The sequence below is a fragment of the Sceloporus occidentalis genome, unplaced genomic scaffold (assembly GCF_023333645.1).
Source record: "Sceloporus occidentalis isolate IW3139 unplaced genomic scaffold, rSceOcc1.0.p SCAF_158, whole genome shotgun sequence".
NCBI classification, from domain to species: Eukaryota; Metazoa; Chordata; class Lepidosauria; order Squamata; family Phrynosomatidae; genus Sceloporus; species Sceloporus occidentalis.
In genome coordinates this window covers 1,455,463-1,475,386 of record NW_028317138.1, presented here as the reverse complement: position 1 = coordinate 1,475,386, position 19,924 = coordinate 1,455,463, and the positions used below count along the sequence as shown (strand labels likewise).

At 42.9% G+C, this 19,924-nt stretch overlaps 2 protein-coding genes across 2 annotated transcripts; one reads left to right on the top strand and one right to left on the bottom strand.

Moving 5' to 3' along the window:
• The first annotated feature begins 3,827 nt into the window (after positions 1-3,827).
• LOC149280176 (proline-rich protein 5-like) lies at positions 3,828-9,384 on the top strand. The gene is made up of 8 exons (XM_089500746.1): positions 3,828-3,946; positions 4,271-4,351; positions 4,667-4,715; positions 5,481-5,538; positions 5,869-5,960; positions 6,500-6,640; positions 7,069-7,201; positions 9,008-9,384. The coding sequence occupies exons 1-8, from the start codon at positions 3,828-3,830 to the stop codon at positions 9,382-9,384; spliced, it is 1,050 nt and encodes a 349-aa protein (XP_089356872.1).
• Positions 9,385-15,648: 6,264 nt separating this feature from the next.
• LOC149280175 (TNF receptor-associated factor 6-like) lies at positions 15,649-19,505 on the bottom strand. Its single transcript, XM_089500733.1, has 6 exons — positions 19,210-19,505; positions 18,115-18,265; positions 17,546-17,704; positions 17,088-17,159; positions 16,712-16,789; positions 15,649-16,557 (listed from the first exon to the last, which is right to left on the bottom strand). Exons 1-6 carry the CDS (start codon positions 19,503-19,505, stop codon positions 15,649-15,651), a joined length of 1,665 nt encoding a protein of 554 aa, XP_089356859.1.
• Positions 19,506-19,924: the final 419 nt, after the last annotated feature.

The following is a 19,924-nucleotide window of genomic DNA, read 5'->3' as shown; positions in this document are numbered from 1 at the left end:
CTAGGAGGAGTTGGGGTCCGTTTTTGGGGATGGAGCAGCCGCACCAGTATAAGTACTGGAGGAGAAGGAGAGGTGAAGGTGGGATGGCAGGAAGGGCGATACGGACTAAGTTTGTAAGAAGCGGGTGTTGAGGGACTTTTTGGGGGGCCGAACATCTAAACATCACCCTGGAAAGCTCACAGATTTCTCGTTTAGAACGTATAATTCTGTGAACCTTTTAAGCGCTGTATGGTGGTTTTAGGACCGGAATTGGACGCCACTGATATCAGCCGTCTGATGCGTAAAGCTGCTGTCCCACCTACTCTGCTGGATTTCACACTTTTGTAACTAATGAAGTTTGAGGAACTCTTTTTTCCAGGTTCTGAATGCTTTTCCCAGAAATAATTCTTTAATTGTGTAAAATGTTGTTTTATCGATAATTTATGCCAGGAACAATTAAATGTAATTTAAAAGCAGCCGCTGAAGTTGTTGCCGTTGAAACTGAGAAGGGTTTTTGCTGTTATTTCTACGTCCGATCTCCAGAGGAAAGAATAAAACGACAAATCTATTAAAGGTTTATTTCCTTAACGTTGTCTAGCGTGCAACGGCTTTAAATGGTTAAATCTTTCCCACGTCTTTTAGACTTAAGGCTTAATCTCTTCGATTGAAACATTTTTTCAGTTCAATGTTACCCCCATCTGGCCCCAGGGGCCTTAAATGGACAACCATGCTAAAAAAAAGGCAGCAGTTAAAGGGTTAATGGCTGCCACACCATGGCCCTGCGGCTTACGTGGGAACAAAGGTCATTTTTTTGACTTCCCCCGAAAAAATAACAGCAGAAATGTCCCAGTAAACGGCTTTTATGACCCAGAGACTGCGCTTCCATAACCAGCAAGAGGTTAACCCTTCGTAAAAGATTTACCTGTCCAGGGGCGTAACTAAGAACCAAAGGGCCCCGGGGCCCCCAAACTTCAACAGCTGGTCTGTGCCATCATTGACCCCAAACAACTTGTCTGTGCCTTCTTTGCCCCCCTTCTAACATACAACATATTTAAACACACACAAATTACACACACTCACTCATACTCACTAACACACACTCCATCTCACCCCACATGCTCACAAATATATACTATACATACATACATGCTCTCACACACACGTACACATCCATACATACATGTACAGAGACACATATACATACATCCCTCCTCCCTGCTGCCCCCGATGAACTCTCACTGCTACTGCAGCTTTCTCCTCGGGGTCATGTGACATCACGTGACCCCCGATACGTTCCTGTCTCCCCTCGCTGGTTTAAAATTGTTTAGAAGGGGTCCTTCCGACCTGGACTGCACCGCACCGTGCCAGAAGGACCCTTCTAAACTAGTTTGAACTGGTTCGAGGAGACAGAAACAAGGGGTCGCACCGCCCCCCCCCCGTAGTTACGTACCTGTCCACTATAGAGCTAGAATTAGTTCTGATGGTTTTTTTTGCCCCCCCCCCGATTTTATATTGTAACATTTTAGGTTATTATGGAAAATATCGGTGTATTTGGGCCGGGTGGCATAGAATCGTTTTTTGGGGAACAATTGGACTCCGATGGCTTTTTTTTTTATTTTTATTTTTTTTGCTATAATTAAATGAGCCGCGCCTGCAGCACCCGGAATGATAAGTGCAGTTTGATTCAAGTTCATGAATACAGCGCTGGGGGGTTATATTACTGTATACAGCGCTGAGTGGTTATATTACTGTATACAGCGCTGGGGGGTTATATTACTGTATACAGCGCTGGGGGGTTATATTACTGTATACAGCGCTGGGGGGTTATATTACTGTATACAGCGCTGGGGGGTTATATTACTGTATACAGTGCTGGGGGGTTATATTACTGTATACAGCGCTGAGTGGTTATATTACTGTATACAGCGCTGGGGGGTTATATTACTGTATACAGCGCTGGGGGGTTATATTACTGTATACAGCGCTGGGGGGTTATATTACTGTATACAGCGCTGGGGGGTTATATTACTGTATACAGTGCTGGGGGGTTATATTACTGTATACAGTGCTGGGGGGTTATGTTACTGTATACAGCGCTGGGGGTTATATTACTGTATACAGCGCTGGGGGTTATATTACTGTATACAGCGCTGGGGGGTTATATTACTGTATACAGCGCTGGGGGGTTATATTACTGTATACAGCGCTGGGGGGTTATATTACTGTATACAGCGCTGGGGGGTTATATTACTGTATACAGTGCTGGGGGGTTATATTACTGTATACAGCGCTGAGTGGTTATATTACTGTATACAGCGCTGGGGGGTTATATTACTGTATACAGCGCTGGGGGGTTATATTACTGTATACAGCGCTGGGGGGTTATATTACTGTATACAGTGCTGGGGGGTTATATTACTGTATACAGTGCTGGGGTTATATTACTGTATACAGCGCTGGGGGTTATATTACTGTATACAGTGCTGGGGGTTATATTACTGTATACAGTGCTGGGGGGTTATATTACTGTATACAGTGCTGGGGGTTATATTACTGTATACAGTGCTGGGGGTTATATTACTGTATACAGTGCTGGGGGGTTATATTACTGTATACAGTGCTGGGGGGTTATATTACTGTATACAGCGCTGGGGGGTTATATTACTGTATACAGCGCTGGGGGTTATATTACTGTATACAGCGCTGGGGGGTTATATTACTGTATACAGTGCTGGGGGGTTATATTACTGTATACAGTGCTGGGGTTATATTACTGTATACAGCGCTGGGGGTTATATTACTGTATACAGTGCTGGGGGTTATATTACTGTATATAGCGCTGGGGGTTATATTACTGTATACAGCGCTGGGGGGTTATATTACTGTATACAGCGCTGGGGGGTTATATTACTGTATACAGTGCTGGGGTTATATTACTGTATACAGCGCTGGGGGTTATATTACTGTATATAGCGCTGGGGGTTATATTACTGTATACAGCGCTGGGGGGTTATATTACTGTATACAGCGCTGGGGGGTTATATTACTGTATACAGTGCTGGGGTTATATTACTGTATACAGCGCTGGGGGGTTATATTACTGTATACAGCGCTGGGGGGTTATATTACTGTATACAGCGCTGGGGGTTATATTACTGTATACAGCGCTGGGGGTTATATTACTGTATATAGCGCTGGGGGGTTATATTACTGTATACAGTACTGGGGTTATATTACTGTATACAGCGCTGGGGGTTATATTACTGTATACAGTGCTGGGGGTTATATTACTGTATACAGCGCTGGGGGTTATATTACTGTATACAGCGCTGGGGGTTATATTACTGTATATAGCGCTGGGGGTTATATTACTGTATACAGCGCTGGGGGTTATATTACTGTATACAGCGCTGGGGGTTATATTACTGTATACAGCGCTGGGGGTTATATTACTGTATACAGCTCTGGGGGTTATATTACTGTATACAGCGCTGGGGGTTATATTACTGTATACAGCGCTGGGGGTTATATTACTGCATACAGCGCTGGGGGTTATATTACTGTATATAGCGCTGGGGGTTATATTACTGTATACAGCGCTGGGGGTTATATTACTGTATACAGCGCTGGGGGTTATATTACTGTATACAGCGCTGGGGGTTATGCTGTTCTTCCTCTTTAAGACATTTTAATGTTTTTTTGTTCTGCCGCAGTTTTCTTGGCGCTCGTTCCTCCAGCGCCGCTCTCACAACGTCCTCGTCAGGCGGTACAGCACCGGCCCCGGGGCCGTTCTCCGTATGACCGGAAGTCAGACCTTTATGCCGTACATTGCCGTCCAGTTCAATAAGATGGGTTCGTTTCGTCGCCCCCGGCCGCGGTTTATGAGCTCGCCGGCTCTCAGCGACTTACCGCGGTTTTACGCCAACAGACAGACGGCGCAGCTGAACTCCAGCACCGTGTGGAACAGGTAACCGCCTGGAAGGCTGTCTGTTTTAACATGAAATTGACGTTTTTATATTTGTGATATAATTACACAAAGCGCTAATAACACAGTGACAGGTTTTGATGTCAGCTGGTAGAAACCGGCAAAAACGGGCAGTTGCCATGGTGATGCGGAACAGTTTGGCTAGTGCCAAGCACTGTCTGGCTCATCTGCCTTACTAGGTGAATGATGTCATAAAATAAAAACCTTCCTTAAAGCCACGCCCAGTCCACTGGTATGATGTAGACGGGTGATGCGGATATGTCTCTGTGCCCGTCGTTCCACGTAACGTTGTTTTTCCGTCCTCAGTGTGCAGACCGCCGTTATAAATGTCTTCAAGGGAGGAGGACTTCAGGCCAACGAGCTTTACTCGCTGAACGAGAGCGTGAGGTAAGGTATAACGGCCGCATTCGAGACCCCCCCCCCCGGGATCATATGCGATAAAGTGTGAATAACGGCTGGAGGACCCCCCAATTGTATAACTTCATTATAATTGTATAACTATCTTGTGTATATGTTAGTGTATAGAGCGGTGGGACCTTTAGGGCGCTGCTGCGGCAACCGCAGGTAATGACCAATCGCTCGCCATTTTAGTCGCCGTGTGACCCAGGCAAAGGCAAATGACCCCGGATAGGCAGAAATCCTAAGAAACGAGGCAGAACTGTTCCCCAAAACTCACTGATCATCCTCCTGCTTCTATTCCAGACACTTATTGAAAAGCGAACTCGGATCCTTCATCACGGATTATTTTCAGGTGAATAAAAAAAAAAAAAAAAAAAGTGTTTTTCTTTTCTCGTAATTACAGAATTTCCTGTGTGGACTTTTGTAAGACGTTGTCGTCGACCCACACGTTTGCAGCTATGAATCACTGAAACCGTTACGGGCGCGTTGGTTGCCGTCGCCATCTTCGATGGAAAGCCCCATTTATTTATTAAAGCCCGCCAATAAAGTTCTGTTTGGCGTTGTTTGCGATTCTTCGGTCCGCTGCCACGTCTTCAAGAAATGATCGCATTTAATAAGATCTTTGCTGTTTAAAAAAATGGAAACGTCCAGAGCCACGACGAGCCGTCCCTAATACTAATAATGCGAATAATAATTGGTAATGAAATAATAAAAACGCTTCCCCTTTAAAATGTTCAGCACACCGCAATTCGTTTTGTTTTTTTTTGCGATTGTCTACATTTCCTGTTTTTAAAGATGTTGGCCCGATACGCAGCACGCCGACAAAACATCTAAAGCGAAACAATTAGCTTAGGGTTGCCGGGGTTCGATAAGAAGGCTTCTCAGTTATTAGTACTTCCATTACGTTCTATTATTATATTTATCGAGCGGCAACAATTTCCGCAGCGCTTCTCACGGTCCCTACGTTCAAAGGGTCTGAGAGAACCGGAACCGACGGGCTGAGACGAACCGATACGTTAGGTGAAGAGGGCCGTGCTTGCAAGCTTACAGTCTAGAGGTGTAGATCCCTGCTGAAGGGGGCAACGCTGCGAAACGTAACGGTTCCTTGTATTTGCAGAACCAGTTGCTTTCGAAAGGTCTGGTGCTAATGGAAGAAAAAGTGAAGCTGTATGAAGGTGAGATGTTAGATTGCCGATGGCGGGGGGGGTTACTGTTCTGTTTTGACCAGGAGATGATTGAGAACTTTCTCCTGGCCAAGTGGTCCGGTAGCCTCATCAGTCACCCAAAAGGAACCTACAGCCGTAGTATGGGTGGAATTACAATCTGTCACTTTAGACAATGTGGGCACCAATATTTTAGAAGTTCTGTGAGTGGCGTTGGGGTTCATTTGCCAAATTTGTACTCCACGCGCAATGTAGTTGAGGGTGACGGGCTGCCCAAACTCTTATTGCCTAGAAGCCCCTTGAATACCCCTATGGATCCTGATATTGCCTTTTTGTATTTAGGTGAAAATCGCGTTGCGATTATATCCGAACTATGGGATCATTTCTTCACCGAGATCCTGCCTACACTCCAGGCCATCTTTTACCCAGTCCAGGTGAGTGATATCACAAGACTTTTACTTATTTTATACCCCAGACATTTAAACAGCCTGAGGAAACCGGGGGGCACAACGCTGTTACATCAACCGCAAGCCCGTAAAATTGCCCTCTTTTTTTTTTTATTCCTTTAGTGCGCAGAGATCCAGGTTATTAATTAACGTTTAATCATATTTCCTACTTGTGTTTAATAGCAGCTTAAATCCCCTTGCGAATTAATGATTAGCAGCTGCAGTAAATAGTAGCTGTTTCCCTGGCAGAGGTGCTTAAGCTTTAAACACCGAGGAACGCAGGGAAATGAAATTAAGATGTAAGTGTCGGCGGGAAGGCATTTAGCACCTAGGAGTAACATGCATAATGTAACTCGCGCTCGCTCAGCCGGGAGCCAACCTCGAAGAGGGAGCCGTCTCGAACCGGCTCAACCAGCCATGAGCAACAATATATATAATATCCTACATGTAATAATGTTGCAAGTCAGGTTCTAAGTCCTAAATGGTAAATACCCCCTAGGAAACATGTCTGCACTTTGCGTTTTTAGGGCCAAGAGCTCACTATCCGTCAGATCGCCCTGCTTGGGTTCAGAGACTCTGTCCTTTTAAAAGTGGACCTGGAGAAGACTCTGTCGACGATGCAGTCTCAGGCACCACCATCCTTCCTCCAGATGCTATTAGTTCTTCAGGTAAGAAAACCATTCGCAAATAGACTTAAATTCCCAGTTCTCGTCTTGCCATAAAAACCACAAAGGGGACGTTTTCCGTAAACTCATCTGCTTGGGATAGAGGGATATCACTGGTCCCATCTGCCAAATCGGGCAATGATGCCTCAAGTAGATGTTTGTGATTGTTTTCTATTAAATACCCAACAGTGATGAAGTCCTGTGCCCACTTGGGGTATTCTAGTTGCCCCACGGGTAACATTCTGTATTTTTATACCGAGGAGCCTACTTGGTTTATGTCCTCTTGAAGCATTGTTATTTCCCACACCTTTCTTCTTCCTTCATCTAAAAGGGGTTTCCAGAAAATATTTTGGGGCTCCTTAGTCAGCGAAGGACCTGATGTTACACAAGGGGGTATTTTGTGAATGCTTACAATTTTTATTTTTTGGCAGGGGGTTCATGAATCCAATGGTCCTAGCGAAGAGTATCTAAAGTTGGAGGAATTGGTGAAAATGGTGGTGTCCCCATACCTGGCAGCTTACGGAGACAGGCCCTACGCCAATGGCGGCGGTTCTTATTTCATCGGTAAGATCTATACTGTTGTGTTGCCAAACTTTGGTTGACTCCATCTCCATAAGGTATAGTTTTAAAAACATATCACAATCTAATTATTATGCGGTGAGAGCAATAAGATGAATTCTTACTCTCGTTGGATCAAAATAGGACAATGCATTTTTATAGTGTCCTGTTCTGCTGATGTTCTTGATACATTTGGATCAGAGCCATTGACCCTTTGGCAACAACGTTAAGTAAGCCCATTAAATTTAGCCGGGGGTATTAATTAGTAACAAACGATTAGTGCACTTAATGGCACAGTCATAGTTTCCATTGCTTAAACAGGCAAAGGGGGCACAGAATAGGCGTGTGGGAAAAAAGACAAGCGGTCAGGCGGTGATACTTTGTGTGTTCAGCTGTCAGAAGCCTTCCATGGACGTTATTTCGGTATTTTCGCATCTTGAGTTTCTCACGGAGTTAATGTTTAAACGGCTCGCACATTACCCAAGGTGTTAGAAAGTAATAAAACAACATGGGATTTGGGGAATTGGAGGTCGTTTTCCCCGGTTTGTGTTTTTTTTAGGAGAGAATGAAGTTGAATTCTTTGCTCGTATGGTTCTGCTCGGTTGTTTCGATGCTTTCTATTTACATAGCATTTTGTAGGTTATCACCTATTTATTTGTAAATTTTATAATTCGGATTTAATATTTTGGGAAACGGCTCGTAATCTTCGATAATAAGAGTATTGTAAAATTCAGTAGCATTACTTCTTCATTGGGATCTCCTTACGCTTCCCATTTTACTCAGCCTTTTACTGCATTAAGTCGGAACCTAGGATTTATTCTGATCCTAACTTTTCTCAAACTAAAAAGCGTCATTTCATGTATCACTTGGGTCTTGTGAGGCAGCCACGTGGTTTTACTCCTGGAATCTTTTCCCCTCCGATATGTAGACTAGTCGCCCGTAGGCTGGAATCTAAGTTGAAAAGTTCATTTCTTCAGAATCTTAAGTGTTCTTTGCAAGTCCAGACTCATCTCCTGAGTCTCTTCTAATTAGTCCCTGATTCCTGCAAAGTCCTGTTCACAAGGTGGCCACCAGTCGGCCCCCAGCCCACCAAACTACTCTGTAGATGTTTAAGTAAAAGAAGACATGAAACAAGAGCCCAAAGGTGTCGCTTACCCGCCATTACATGGACAATGTTATTTTAAAGACATCCTAGGGTTAAGGCTTTGGGTTAACCCTTCCTCCTGACTACTTGGTTTGGGTGAGTATTTGATCTAGAAGCGTCCTTTCAAAAGTCTTGTAAACGTAGCATCTGGGTATGAAAATCAGGTTGGAGGCTGGAAAGTGGTAATTGAAGCGCCGGTCCACCAAAAAAACATCATGAGCTCCACAGGCTACTGCCTGCTTGAATGCGATACATTCTATGCATTCGAAGACTTTGTCAAGTACTGACCCGCAGGGCTTTGGACAGATCTCCCATCAGCTTCATCCACTTATCTATACGCAGTATCTACAGGAGAATTCCAGATAACCCCGTAGTTTATTTTGTGAATATATGCAGTAAGCAAAATGTGTAATTAGGGAAGGCTAGCCATTCTTCATAATGCCTGGAGAACCCCCAGGCAAAATAAAGTAACAGAAAGGGAAAAAAATTTCTAAATTGAAAAAGATTCTTTTATATGATAAATATGATAAACATAATATCTCTATTTTGCCTTAAATTGTTTTTTACTACCTTATTGTTTGATGGTTACTGATATAGTATATTCTTCACAATTTTATGTAACCAGAAAAACATCCGCCCTCTTAATACATTTGCCTTTCTTTCTGCAGAACATCGATTCACCAGATGTCACCCCAGGAACGATTCTTTACCCTATTCATCCCACCCCGTCACCTCCCTTGCCGCCGAGCGCTCCCTTTCACCCCTCACCGAGCAGGAAGGCGAGACTTACCTGGAGAAATGCGGCAGCATCCGACGCCACACCGTGGCGAACGCCCATACCGACATCCAGCTCCTCGCCATGGCCTCCATGATGCATGCAGGGAGGTCTGAGGAGTCTGAACTTGGGGAGCAATGTCTCATACTCCAGCCAGGATTCAGCCAACGCCAGTGTAACAGCGAACCCAACATCGCGGACGGTCCTGGCGAGCTGCTTACGGCTGCCTTACAGGAGGACACGGAACAGAACTGCATGTCTTCCAGCTGACGGTACAACCATAGAGCAGGACCCAGCGCCGAACCCTTCTCAGCACGGCCTCCGAAATATATACGCTGTTGGGTTGGCAAATTTAGGCACAAGGAAGATAATATTAAATGCGTTACGGACAGAGCATACGGCTGGACTTTGGCAGTAGTACCATTTCTGGTCCAATGGCACCAGCAGCTTTCAACCTTCTAAATGGATGGATTATCAAGCGACGTTGGTGGCACCAACTGGTGGACGAAGGACACAAAGCGACTTATACATGCAACTGAATGCTGTAGGCTCATTTTGCACTAAATGCTGCTTTAAAAAAGGTTATTTTCCTTGTGAGATGAACATTCTCTGATTTTGAAATCTAATATTTTTCTTTACTGGAAGAAACAAAAAAAAAAAAAAACTCCATAAGAACTCTTTAAAATATGGTACAAATAATTGTTGTTTTGCATCCCGGGAAAATCCTGAAATGTCTGCCGTCGGAATGATTTACAGCTGCCGCAGTTGCAATAATACGCGTAATGCTCAAAACAGAATATATATTTTGTACAGAAAACTTGAAAATGATTCTTTTAATATGTAGGCAGAAAGTGTACGGCTGTATGATTAACCTGTGATTAGAATGATCGGAGTGAAATGGAAAATGAATGAATTAAAAATGTATTTATTTAAAGACTGGTGGTTATTAAAGCAACAATGCAGCAAAACCTAATCGGAAACAAACATTCTTTAAAGTTTTCTGATATAGTTTCTTGTCATGTGTGCCTCAATGCATATGATAGCTGCAGAATACCCCCCCCAAATGACTTTGCCCCTTCCCACCCCCAGTATTCGGGCGCACATCTCCCCCCTCAGCCTGTTTAGATCCCAGTACGCATGTGTAAATGTCTTCTCATTCATTTCATTCATGCACATACTCTCCAGCCACTGATTGACAGCTTCAAGCAGCCAATCAGCAACAAGAAATGTTGGTAGGCAGAAGGAACATTTTTGCAGCACGGCTTTTTTTGAAAGAATAGACATTAAAGGACATACAGAGGGTTAGGGTTACTCACAGAGTAGATATAGTAGAGTGCCTGGAACATTAAACTGTCTCTTTAATGGATATTGGTTACAAAAGGTTAACTCTATTCCAAAGTTTTTAGCCCCCCCCCCTTATTTTAGACCACATTCCCCATATGATAGAAGAAATGGTTGGTTTATGTTCTGCTGGGAAAATAATCTATCCCAGCATGTGATTTACCTCCCTTGTTTCTTATTTTCTACTTACTTAACTTTTTTTCAAAATTTTCTTTTTTTTTTTAATTGTGCGGAAAAACCTAAAATAGGAAGTTTCGATAAATGCCTCTAACATAATCCGATTCACAGCAGGTAGGGTCAAATCTGTCTTGAAATTACTAATTTATCAAAAGCTTCCATATGATGTGTTAGACTTTGACACTTACATGTTATTTTTTTTTTTTTATTAATTATGTCAGGTGTTTTTTTTTTTTTTATTAAGAGATAAAAAGCCAGGACTGAGTTGAAATTCCAGTTTGTTATATTGATGTAAGAATTTTTCCTGTTAACTTACTGTAACTCTACACGGGGAATCTAAACAATTCTTATTTTAGTATCTTATAAACTTCAGACAACGCTTTTAACTTTTCAGCATCTCGGTTAAGCCTCTCCCCCTTTGTGGATTCTACGCCGTTTGCTTTTGGGCAAGACCTTACTAATAACGTGTTTGGGTTCCTTTCTTTTAATGAGGACTGTCTGAAGAAATCTAAAGATCGATTCTATATGGAAGAAGCACCAAACACTTCTTTTGATCTTCAAGAAAAAAATAGCTCTTTATTTATTGCAAAACAATTTAGTTTAAAAGGGAAGCTTTATGAGAATATTTACATGTTTCGGTTCAAAAAACTTATTGTGTAAGAACATCTGATCTCTTGCTACACATCGGAATTCTGAATAGCGGCATGCAAATGGTGGTACTTTCTTTGCCTCTATTTAAATAAAAATAATGGTATATTCAAATTTATGAAAGGTGGTTTTCACATCATTTTAAGTCTTAAACATTAAAAGAGACAGAGTTCTTGAGGGTAAAAGTCCAAGACTCCCTCTAGATTGTCAGCTCCTTTGAGCAGGGCCCTCCTCACCTGTTGTGTAAGTGAATTTGTTATATACCTCTTATGTCCTGTCTACCCATTGTACAGCGCTATGGAATACGACTGCGCTAAATAAAACAATAATATTTCTTGGATACGAAGTCTTAGAATACAGCTAAATATTAGATATCAGGTGCACAGGACTGTGAAAGTAACAAACAAACACAGAACGGCAGATCAGATCGATTCGGCCCATCTAGTCATAGCTATATCATACCATATAGACTCAAATCTTCATCTCCTACAAAGGGTTAATCGCCCCAGTCTTGCCTCAAGCGGTCAGGCGATGCCCAGGATTTGACACACACAGATTTTATTTTTTAATAATCTGTGCGTTGAAGGATTACGAAGCAAACGCACGAAGTACATTTAAAAACCTCCGAAGAACGTGACAGCTGGAAACCCAAGTGCCGCCGACTCCTAAATAATTTTGTTTGTTGGAGATAATCCATCTCGCTGACAGCACAACGTAGAACTCTAAGGATCCCAAACCTCATCATTACGATATACCCACCGCAGTGAACATTTAAACGCTCCGATCATCATCACAGGAAAATTTGCCCAAAACAACTAAACCAATTATTTTCTTTTTATTGTCTTCACTTCTGTATTTATCTAGAAACAATGTTACTTGTTTTCTCTTTCGGTTCGTTTTAGAAACCAAAGCATAGCAGGTTGCTTTATTCGCTCTACGAAGACTTAGGTCCTCTGCTTGTTCATCGAAGCTCATGGGCACTAAAGGTCTGAAGCGAGTTGATGAGCGAGTGGTAATCTCTAGCTGGGTTGATGTAATTCAACGCAACCTGGTTGTCCTTCAGCCCGTCGTGACTAACTACCCAGCTTTTGTGGGTGCATGCTAAGGAGCTTCGGTGTTGTCCTCGAAAAAGACCGCATGGAACCCAGGACTTAACAGAATGCAGATACTTCTCTCGAATTCGAGTTACTCCAGACACTGGGACAGCCAGACTTTGGCATATTTGTAAGAATTTCAGAGTTGCCCTAACCAAATCGGGACTGTTGGCAGCTATGCAAAAAAAAAAAAAGTCTTAATTGTTGCTCCTCAATTGAGTTTGCATTTCATGGCTGGATCCTCAATGTCCATGAATTCCCTAGATGGCTGAAAGGAGGAGAACCATTGATAGGGGCTGCATGGACCATTGTACGTGATGAAACAGAGTCCTTTTAAACCCTAAGAAATGAGTCCCCCCGCCGCTTTCCTCCTTTTTAGTTCTAAACTATTTATTGTCTAATTTAAATGAGGTCCCCTGTAAACAAATAATTGTGCAAAAAGGAACAAAATTAGCTCAGTGTGAACCGTGGGTCCTTCTGGTTAAAAATGAAAGCTTAGTGAAACGTGGCTCGACTACCAATCCGGCAAGACCCACCTCGGTATTCATAGCCGGGGCCTCTCTAAACAAGATACGCTTCAAAAAAGATAAATGACCCTTTATTGTCCCATCACAAGGATTCTTTGTAGCGACACTTAAAGCTCTGGCTGGGATACCGGCCCACATGAGAATCCCAACTGGTAGAAGAAAAAAAATAAATGTAGCAAAAGAGAGAATTCCACGGCAGAACAGACGCAAACAACGCCGTTCTGGGTAGAATGGATGAAATTAGATAGTAATAAGAACCACATCTTCCTGGGGTGAGCAACCCCGTCTCAGGTGAAGATCAAGGAATTTGGACAGTTAAACGTCGCCATGACTTTTCTTGTTAAAAAACATTCTTCACGGGCCTGATACGATCTAAGAGAGGCAAAGGTGACCTGGGGGCACAGAGTATACCTCACGGATGGAGCTGTTGGGTCTGTCATTGATGTATTTAATAAACATGTTCCAGTTTCACTGGCACCATTTTTTTCTTCTAAAGCACCTACAAAACATTCAAACACATGAACGCGGGAATATAACCACACGAAGTCTCACCCGCTGATTCCTGTAGTACATACGGTGCAAGAGATGCAGAGACATACCAGCAAAATACGCACTGTAATGGTTAAAGTGTAATATTTCCGTGTTAAATGCAAACACGACCACAGTTGCTAAATTCCGGGATGAATCACAATTTACACAATATTTCCATTGAGAAACAGCACTTTTTTTTTTTTAATGCTGGGAACATCCTCTTGTCTCCTTTTATTTAAACAGAAAAATATGTTTTAATGCAAAAATTATACCTTTTTTTGTTAAACCCAACAGCATAACTGCAGGAAGCGAGAAGAACCTTTTATGAGAGATAACGAGGACTTTATCTCTATCCGTAAGAGTCTAAGATCAACGAGAAACAGAGGTTTGCTGGTCTCGCTTCTGAGATACGTCCACGGAGAGGAAATCCAGGGCGCATTTATCTGATGCTGTAACGCAGCGTTTACTCGTGGCATTGTTAAAAACTTCCTGCTTCAAAAGTTTTCGACCCAAGACCCCACGCATTAAGGAGGCGATGTACTTGCTACTACGCCTCATCACGTATGCATCTGTACACGCATTTTATGTTATACAGCCCCCGGGGACGTCCTCGTGTTTCTTCCACCCCAGGCAAACAACGGGTGATATGTATGAAAGTGGAAAGCATGACACCTAAAGATCACGCTTGCTGCAAGCTGCTAGGCAAAAGAATATTTCTGTGAACAAACAGGAAGACAATTGTGCTATTTGTACAATTTTTTGGTGTGCGCCAAAATAAACCTACAAAATTACAATTTTATTTTGGCGCTAAAAAAAACCCAAAAAACGCAGTATATCCATGTCACCTACCAGCTGAGTACTCTAGGCAGCCGCCTAGTACAGAGTCACAATCGATGTGGTAATTAAGGCACAGTAATCCTGAAGTTGCTTACCTTTTAAAAATAGTGCATTACTGTTAATAATAATAATATTCCATAGTTTTATTTAAAGTAATTAATAAAAAGGTTGTTATGATCCTATTCACCTCCTTCATGGCCTTTGTCATTTGCAAATACCCTTTATAAAAGAGCACATTCATCGCCGGGGAAATGCTGCCCTCTGCAGGCAATCTATGAATTTGCAGTTGTAAAAATGAATAGCGTCTCTTTTTATTTAACGCGCACACATCGTGCATATAAACAGATTAAAAATCACCAAGCGGCTAGCCAATAAAATAGAATGATTTAATGATATTTTACATTATAATTCATAGAAATCTGTAAACAGACATAGATAGTCACAGTAGGCGATAAACCACCAGAAAACCCACATTGCTACAGCCCCAGGTACTTACAGCTTGCCAAAAAGACGGCCAGGAATTCCAAGTATTGACCCGATACCTTGAGGTGGAACCGCTTTAGAGGGATGTAAACAAAAGCAAGCTATTTTCACTCTGTTCCAAACAGCAGACATGTACATTGGATTTGCAGCCAACCAATGGAGCACCTTCTCTGAAGATAAACTGCCATGACAAGGATCTTGGGAATTGTAGTTCAAGGACACGGATGATTAAAACCGTCTGCAACAGATCCACTGGTGAAAGGTGATAAAAGTTGATGGCGGTACTGTGGCTCATATGGTTATTTGTATAGCCAAAAGCAGGTGATATAAAGAATTAGAACTCCTGTTTCAGGTAATCCACCGAAAATTATGGGGGCAACAGCTTTGACCCCCACACAGAGCTCTGAATCCGAACCAAAGGATCCTCAATGAAGATCAATGTCGGTGTAATACAAGCAGCATTCTGCTCCATCAAATTGTTCCTGTTTTTTTTTATAAAATGCACTGGTTTGTTAGGGGCAGCCAACCTTAAACGTCTTGGCTTAAGAACACCAGAGACCAAGTCTACACGTGTTCCTGACACTATAGAATAACGTATAGCCATTTTAAAATTTCACTGGAAGCACAATCATGTAATTTCCTTTAGGAAACTGCTGAATATCTGTTAAAGAAAAACATTTATAAAGTTGTTAGCAGAGAATGATACGACTCTCTACTTTCTCTTTCACAAAATGCTAGATTGTATCTAGTTACGCAGCAAGGAAGGTTTAGTGATGAGAAGTAAAAGCTACTGTCAGAAAGAAAACCGAAGTTATCAGCGTGTCGGTCAGTCCTGAGAACCTTATTTCATTTAGGAAAACACAGCTCATGTTAGTCCTGCACCACTGGAACTAAAATTAAGATGGTCCGTCCGAGCTTCGTGGATGAACGCCTTCCCTTCGCGGGCTGTTGAGGTCAAGATGCGCGGTCACAGCGCAACGCACCAGCAAAGTGTCATTTTTAACAAACTGCCGCTGCTTTAAATTCTGGAGGTGCATGAAAGTGACGTAGCCGAAGCCTTTGGGATTCCGAGGGGCCATGGGCCGTTGGAAAGCCAGAAGATCCGGTTTTGTCTCCATCACCTCCTCTTGGTCCTGAGGGACGGATCCTTCGGACTGGTCCAGGATAGAAAGACGGATTGTTCCCTGGAAAGGCCAGGGAAGGAGACTGTCGTATTCTCCCTGCATGGTGTGTACAAAAAGGGAAATGTAATTGGCACAGCGAGGCGCCGAGGGAAGCTGAAGGTGCAGCCTTAGGCAAAGCTTGTAGCCAGGTTTCCCTGTGTAAAAGCCCTGGCTGTGGATTACCACCGGCTTCTCCTCTTCATGGTTTTTCAGATACATACTAAAATTAGTGATCCTCCACACAAAAATGCCACTGTACTGCTGAGCCTCCACCTCGGCCAGCTTCTCCTCCATGGCTCGGATGGTTTGCTTAAGCTCCGCTACGTAATTAGTCTGAGTTTCCATCTTGGCTATTAGTTCACGGATCTGGTGGTCTTGCCTCACAAGGCGTCCTTCCAGCTGTTCAATGGTCTCCCTGAGGTGCTGCGTCTCCTGGCTGCATTCATGCTGGGAAGGCATGATAGAGGAGTGAGCGGGGATCACAGACGGAGGCCCGGGCTCAAACTGGGTCGGATCGCAGAAGGAGAATCTGGCCAGATGGTTGGGCGAGGGTACACTGATGCTGCGCAGGGCCTGCGCCATCATCCGCATGTGCGCTAAGGTGAATTCCTGCTGGTGCAACGCCAGCTCGTGCCTTTGCATCTGTAGACCCATAAAAAAAAATATATGCATCTTACAGAAAAACAAAAGGCAATGTTTACATCTAACATCTCACAGAAAATACTTCTATATCCACTCAATCAAGATGTACCTAGCACAATTAAAAAGAAAAAAGAGAAATCAAAGAATAAGGTACCTTTTCTGTACATCCAAAGTCACTGAATGTGCAAGGAATCGGTGCCATCGCACAATCCATATCGTAATGATTAGGCAGCTGAAACAACAACAACAAATATTGACTGTACCTGAACCTTCAAAACTTGCTAAAAAAAACCCAAAAAACATGCGATTCTGACAGAACTTTTTATCTTTAATTTTAAAGTTTACATACAACAACTTATAGAAACATCTAAATCCCCCTTAATTTCGTACAGCAAAGTAAAGTAAAGGGGCAACCCATCCAACACCAAGTCTGTTTCTTTTTGTACTTTGGTGTATATTTAGAATATACACTAAAGTCCACGTGCGTTCAATGGGTCTCTTAAACTTTGACTCCAAGGAAAATCTCTTACCTGCTCTCTGATGAGATTTGTTTGACAATATTCGCATGTCACGTAGGCCAATGGACAGGTCCGCTCATGGTCCTGCATTATACAGTAACAGGGTGGGTTAGATATACATCGGCTACATCAAGGATGAGCTCTAACTTGAAGGATATCAAGAGAGGATAAACCTGAGCCCAGATCTCATTTTGAAAACCCCAACCAATCTTTGTTATGCTTGGTGACTTATAACACAGAGCTTCTTATATCCCATAAACACATTTCAGTACCCAGGCTTGGTCTTTATCTTTCTACATAGTTGATGTCTATAAAACACCACCAATGGGTTTTTAAAAGTGGAGTAACAACCGTCTACACTGCAGTCGGACATTATCAACCAATAGTTACAGGCCAGCAACCAAATGTAAGAAAAGCTGAGAAGAAAGGGTCATCCACCATTGCTTCTGTGTTGCTGGAACGGACCGTACCTCCCTATCCACATACGCCATTTGAAGGGCACAGTTTTCACAGGACACCAGGCGCCTTGGACAATCCTCTTTCATGTGTTGGTCTAGCTGTTTCTTCTGGAAAGGTAGCTGGCATTGTCTGCATTCCACAACGGCAAATTCACACACTGCTTTGTGATGCTAAATAAAAAAAAGTTTTAAATGAATATCATCTGTATAATACCATTAAAATCACATTTAAAAAATGTTTAAAAATCTTCCATACTGGACATAAAGTGCTATCGTGAGTAAAATTAAAACCAACGCAATATAAACAATTAGCCTGAAAAGGGAATTAATTGTATTATGCTACATGACACCCTTTGAAAAGGTCACCTAGTTCAGATATCTGTAACTATAGAATTGATTTTGCTCCACTTATGGCCATTACATTGCCGGATACTTTAGGACATGCAGAAACTTGCTGTAAAAAGACAATAAAACACTCCAAAAAAAAATAGGAAATAATTCAGGGGTTATGGAGCTACATAAATGTCATTTAGTGGAGTAAACATCTGTAATAACAAACATGTCAAACCCCTCCTCATCACCTCTAGGTGCCTCAGTTCCATCTTTGCGTTGCAGCCCTGGCTTTTACATTTCACGGTCAGCGAGAGGATTTCCCGTTTGGCGAAGTTGTCTGGAAAAAGCTGGGTTTCCAGTAGAATTTCCATGTCCACTGGGCACTTCTGGCCAGCATCCCTAAAGAGGAAAAAAAGAACAAGAAAGAGCTCCATAGTGGAAATGTATCGATATCAGTGACCTCGCATCTGGCGGCCGCTAACAGTGCTGAGCGGAAATGGTTACGAGCCACGTGAGGGCGCAAACAGGAGGCACGGTGAAAGGTGCTCACGGAAACTAGGAACAAAGCCAAAAAAGGTGATAATATTCACGTAGGACGGACCCATTATTAATAATAAAGGCTTTTAAAATATGCTAAAACCCCCTCTGAAAACTAGCTGAGTTGTAATCCAATTGTTCTCTGGTTTCCTTTGAAATCCTGGTGAGGACGTATGCAGCACCGCGTTTCCCGTGTTTCCTGATCGTTCCCAGTGGTTGGCTGGGTACGGCACCAGGCAGTAAACGCTGACTAAGAACGTAAGCGCAACAGAATGTCCGGCGGGGATGGCGCAATCGATTTACTGTTTTAAACACAAGAGTCACAACAAAATGACTTTCCCTGAACATAAGCGGTTTAGTTATCTAAGTATTTTTTTGGGGCGAATAGCAATGGATTGGGTTTTACCGAGCTGAACTTTCTGAATACGCAGGGTCCTTTATTTCCAGTTCTTAAATAAGAAATAAGTATGACATTATTTGCCCTGTAGACGTAGCTTTCACCTTTTCTGGTGCTTTACGAGCCTCTTGACCGGCTTCTTCTGGAGTCCATAGCCAGCTTTTCCTTGCGTTAAAAAATGTGTTGCCAAAAACACTAACTCACTAACGTACTTAAAATATTTTTGGAAGTGATAAACAGTGGAGGTGATGAGTTTGGAGACTGTTAAAACTTCCCCAGCGTAGCAATTAATCAAATTGTTCTAAAATATTTTAAAATCTAAAACCCCATGGAGATGTCATTTCACTTGATTCCATGACAATCCCATTTATCCCATTACATGACATATATTACGGGTAACATTTCCCACCTCAAAGACTTCGTGATGCAGGCTTTGCAAAACCTGTGTCCGCACGGCGTCTGCACAGCCTCGCGCAAAGCCATGAGGCAGATGGGACACTCATACTTGTTCTCCAGCGGGGGATCAAAGTCCACATCATAGCCTTCCACGTCATCCATTACCAAGCTCGAGGGGCTGGTAACCGGCGTCCCCACCGGAGTGCTGACGGACTCGTCTTTCGAGCAACAAGCGCTGGCCATTGCTGCACAGCATGCGTTGTCTGAGTCTCGGGCCTCGTAGCTGGTCCTGGTGTTCAGGAGACTCATAGTAATGGGACTGAGATCTGCTTCCACACCACCTACGCGTAAGAGATAACGGGTTAGAACATTTGCTGTGCTCCCCTATCCTTTTATTACTCAATTCCCAATTATTAATGTATATCTGAAGCACATCAATGGATACGTAGTCACCTTTTAGATTTCCCACAAGACCGCCCTATCCTGGACAACTTGTTGGATCCCGGACTGACCAGTATTAAACTTAGGAGCCAAGAACCGATGCATTCACCAACACAAGGCAAAGCAGAGTACCAGAAGCAACAGTTTAGTAACGGCGGCAGGAGAACACCACCATTACGACAAATATATCCCTGGGACTGCAGCTTGAATACTTCTCCTTTCACCATAATTTGCTATTATTATCCATGACCTCTAGCAGCCGGTGATTATTGAGCAAACGAGTGTTC